Source organism: Lonchura striata, chromosome 23 (genome assembly GCF_050655825.1).
Source record: "Lonchura striata isolate lonStrDom1 chromosome 23, ASM5065582v1, whole genome shotgun sequence".
In the NCBI taxonomy this organism is placed as follows: Eukaryota; Metazoa; Chordata; class Aves; order Passeriformes; family Estrildidae; genus Lonchura; species Lonchura striata.
Genome location: NC_140725.1, coordinates 5,824,903 through 5,828,236, shown reverse-complemented (window position 1 = coordinate 5,828,236; position 3,334 = coordinate 5,824,903). Strand labels below are relative to the sequence as shown.

Below are 3,334 nucleotides of genomic sequence, written 5' to 3'. Positions count from 1 at the left end.
GCCCCAGCTTGGCCTCGATGGGGAGCTGAGCAGCGGGGCCAGCCCGCGGAGCGCAGCGGGCGGAGGCTGCGCGCCGCCCGCGCCGCTCGGCATGAATGAACCGCGCTCCTCCAATCGGCGGCCGCTCCGCCGCGGGCCGCCCCGCCCATTCCCCCCCGCCGGCCAATCCCGTGGGCAGCGCCCTCCCGCCGCCGGCCAATGGGGAGCGGGCGGCGCGGGGCGGCGCCCCCCTCCCGCCGGCGGCGCCCTATGGCGGGGCGGCGCGCGCCACCCGCGGCGGCGGGCGGGCCAATGGGGCGCGGGGGCGGGGCGGGCGCGCGGCGGCCCCGCGCCCCGGCGCGCGGCTCTAAAGCGCGGCGCGGGCGGCGCGGCGCACACGCGATGGCCGCCGCCGCGCAGTACCTGCCGCGCTCCGCCGCGCTCATGCACCCCGACGGCGACCGGCTGCACCAGGGCACCACGTACCGCGAGGTGCAGAAGATGATGCACCACGAGTACCTGCAGGGACTGGCTCCCGCCGCCGGGCACGCCGTCGGGTTGGCGCACCACCAGTGGCTGCCCAGCGCCGGCACGGACTGGGGCAGCGGTGGGGGCGGCGGGGGCGCGCACCTTCCGCCCGCCGAGCACGCCAAGGGCGGCCCGCCGGGACCCCGCGAAGAGCTGTCCGCCGCCGCCTTCCATCACCGGCCGCACCTGGTGCACCAGCCGGCGGCGGGCGGCGCGGCGGGCGGCTGGGCGCAGGGCGGCGCGCACCACCTGCCGCCCATGTCCCCGCCGTCGGGGCAGCCGCTGCTCTACGCGCAGCCCTACGCGGGCCTCAACGGGATGCTGGGCCCGCCGGCGCCGGCGCTGCACCACGGGCTGCGCGACCCGCTGGGCGCCGAGGAGGCGGGCGGCCACGAGCTGGCGGCCTCGCCGCCGCCGCTGGGGCCGCCCGAGCCGTCGGACGAGGACGCGCCCAGCTCCGACGACCTGGAGCAGTTCGCCAAGCAGTTCAAGCAGCGGCGGATCAAGCTGGGCTTCACGCAGGCCGACGTGGGGCTGGCGCTGGGCACCCTGTACGGGAACGTCTTCTCGCAGACCACCATCTGCCGGTTCGAGGCGCTGCAGCTGAGCTTCAAGAACATGTGCAAGCTGAAGCCGCTGCTCAACAAGTGGCTGGAGGAGACGGACTCCAGCACGGGCAGCCCCACCAACCTGGACAAGATCGCGGCGCAGGGCCGGAAGCGCAAGAAGCGGACGTCCATCGAGGTGGGCGTCAAGGGCGCCCTGGAGAACCACTTCCTCAAGTGCCCCAAGCCCTCGGCGCACGAGATCACCTCCCTGGCGGACTCCCTGCAGCTGGAGAAAGAGGTGGTGCGGGTCTGGTTCTGCAACCGGCGGCAGAAGGAGAAGCGGATGACGCCGGCCGGGGTCCCGCATCCCCCCATGGAGGACGTTTACGCACAGGCGGACACTTCGCCGCTGCACCACGCGCTGCCCGGCGCCGTGCAGTGACTGCCCGGCCCCCGCGGCCCCGACGGCGGCGCGGCGGGCGCGGGCAGCGGGGGACGCGATTTAATTTATTCTCAGACTGGCCCGGCCGCCCGCTCCGCGCCCCGCGCTCTATTTATTCGCCCGCCGGAGCCGCCGCGGCCGCCGCAGCAGTAGCCAAAGGTTTGCGATCTCTAATTTATTCCCTTCCTCGCGCCCCCGGCTCGGCCCCTCCCGCTCTGCCCGGCCCGGTCCGCCCGGGGGGACGCTTCGAAACCATTTCCCGGCCCGTCTCTATTTATTTCTAACCGTGCGCGGAGCTCGCACCCTCCCGTTGGTGGGTTCAGTCCGGTCCATTCCCCGGGGGTTCGGTTTTTGTTTGTATCTCTTATTGCAAAACCAATGTAGACTGCGAGGGTACGTTTCTATTTATGTTATAGTAAATATTTTATTACTTACATAAACCATTTACCCAGGAACCGGTCTCGTGTCGTCTTTGCAGGCTCGGCCGCCCGGCCGGGAGCGGTGCGGCCGGGACATCGCGGCCGTCGGGGCCGGTGGCGGCGGCGGCGCTGCCTTGGCCGAGGTCCCGTTGCCCCGTTGCCGGTGGCCGCCGAGCCCCGTTGCCGGTGTCGGCGGGGAGCCCCGTTGCCGGTGGCCAGCGGTGCCCCGCGGTTCGCAGCCGCGCTGCCCGGCGGGGTTCGCCCGCCGCTGTCGCGCTTCGGGCGAGGCGCTGCTCCCCGCGGATGCGCTTGTTGCGCTGCTCCCCGCGGATGCGCTTGTTGCGCTGCTCCCCGCACCTCCCGCGGGGCTTTGACCGCTCCCAGCGTGGCTCTCCGCGGTGTGAGCACAAAACAGCCCGCACGGAACTTTTCTCCCACGCACCGCGGGGATAATCCACGCACGCCGGTGTTGCCGAGTAGATTCCTTCTGCTCAAACCACGCTCTCGCTTTTTCCGGTGTCACCAGCTTTTCTTTCCGTGGTTTCATGCCCGAATATTTTGTGGTTATGCCAAGAAAATGCAGAAACTGTATTTTCAGCCTATCGGTTCTTGGAAGAATGATCCTGCATCGCTACTTTAAACCTTCTCTTGCAGCGCCAAGAAAAGTTGCATGTGAGGATTGTTTGCCTTTGCAGGTCCTTGGATTCCTGCGGTGTTTTTTGTGTTGGGAGAACTTTTGCAATATGTTCCCATACAGAGCTCTTGCACTGATTAAACACTTGATCGAAATCTGGTAGTAAAGGACCAAATTCTTTCTTTTTAATTGGCAGAGAATTTACTGATGTTCTCAGACATCTGGCACTGGATGGTTTCCCCGCTTTATTCACTACAAATTGTGTGCTGTGAAAACAGAAGCTTTAAAGGGGATTTTCTAGCAAAAGCACGACATTGTGCATTGCAATTCGTGTATAATTCTTTCTAATATATATAAAAATTTTTAACATACGAAATGTAACTTACTCTTGAAAATTTATACTTGAAAATTCTTGTCTTTGTTGCAGTTTGATTTTGTTGCATTTTGTGCCTTTGGTGGGGGTGTATATTACTTCTCTAAGCAATGCCACATTTGCCATTGGTAATGTTATAATTTAGTGCATGTTCAGTGTTTCTTATAATGTAGCTATTTTACATCAGCTAATACAAGACTATCAAGTTCTCATTCAAAATTCTAGTAAACTGATTTTTGAGATTTTAAAATAAAGTCACTTTGAGCAGTTATTTCATCAAATACTCTAAAGAAATTATTCACTTTTGTGATACAAAGGAGCTAGTGAATGCTGGGTTAGGGTATTAATAACTTCCCTTGGCATGCAGAGCATAATACAAAATCTCACTTAAAGGGTTTAGTGTGCAGTGTG

General features: G+C 62.7%; 1 protein-coding gene across 1 annotated transcript; it reads left to right on the top strand.

Moving 5' to 3' along the window:
- The first annotated feature begins 339 nt into the window (after positions 1–339).
- POU3F1 (POU class 3 homeobox 1) lies at positions 340–1,952 on the top strand. The gene has a single exon (XM_021554806.2). It carries the CDS (start codon positions 382–384, stop codon positions 1,495–1,497), a length of 1,116 nt encoding a protein of 371 aa, XP_021410481.1. The 5' UTR covers positions 340–381; the 3' UTR covers positions 1,498–1,952.
- Positions 1,953–3,334: the final 1,382 nt, after the last annotated feature.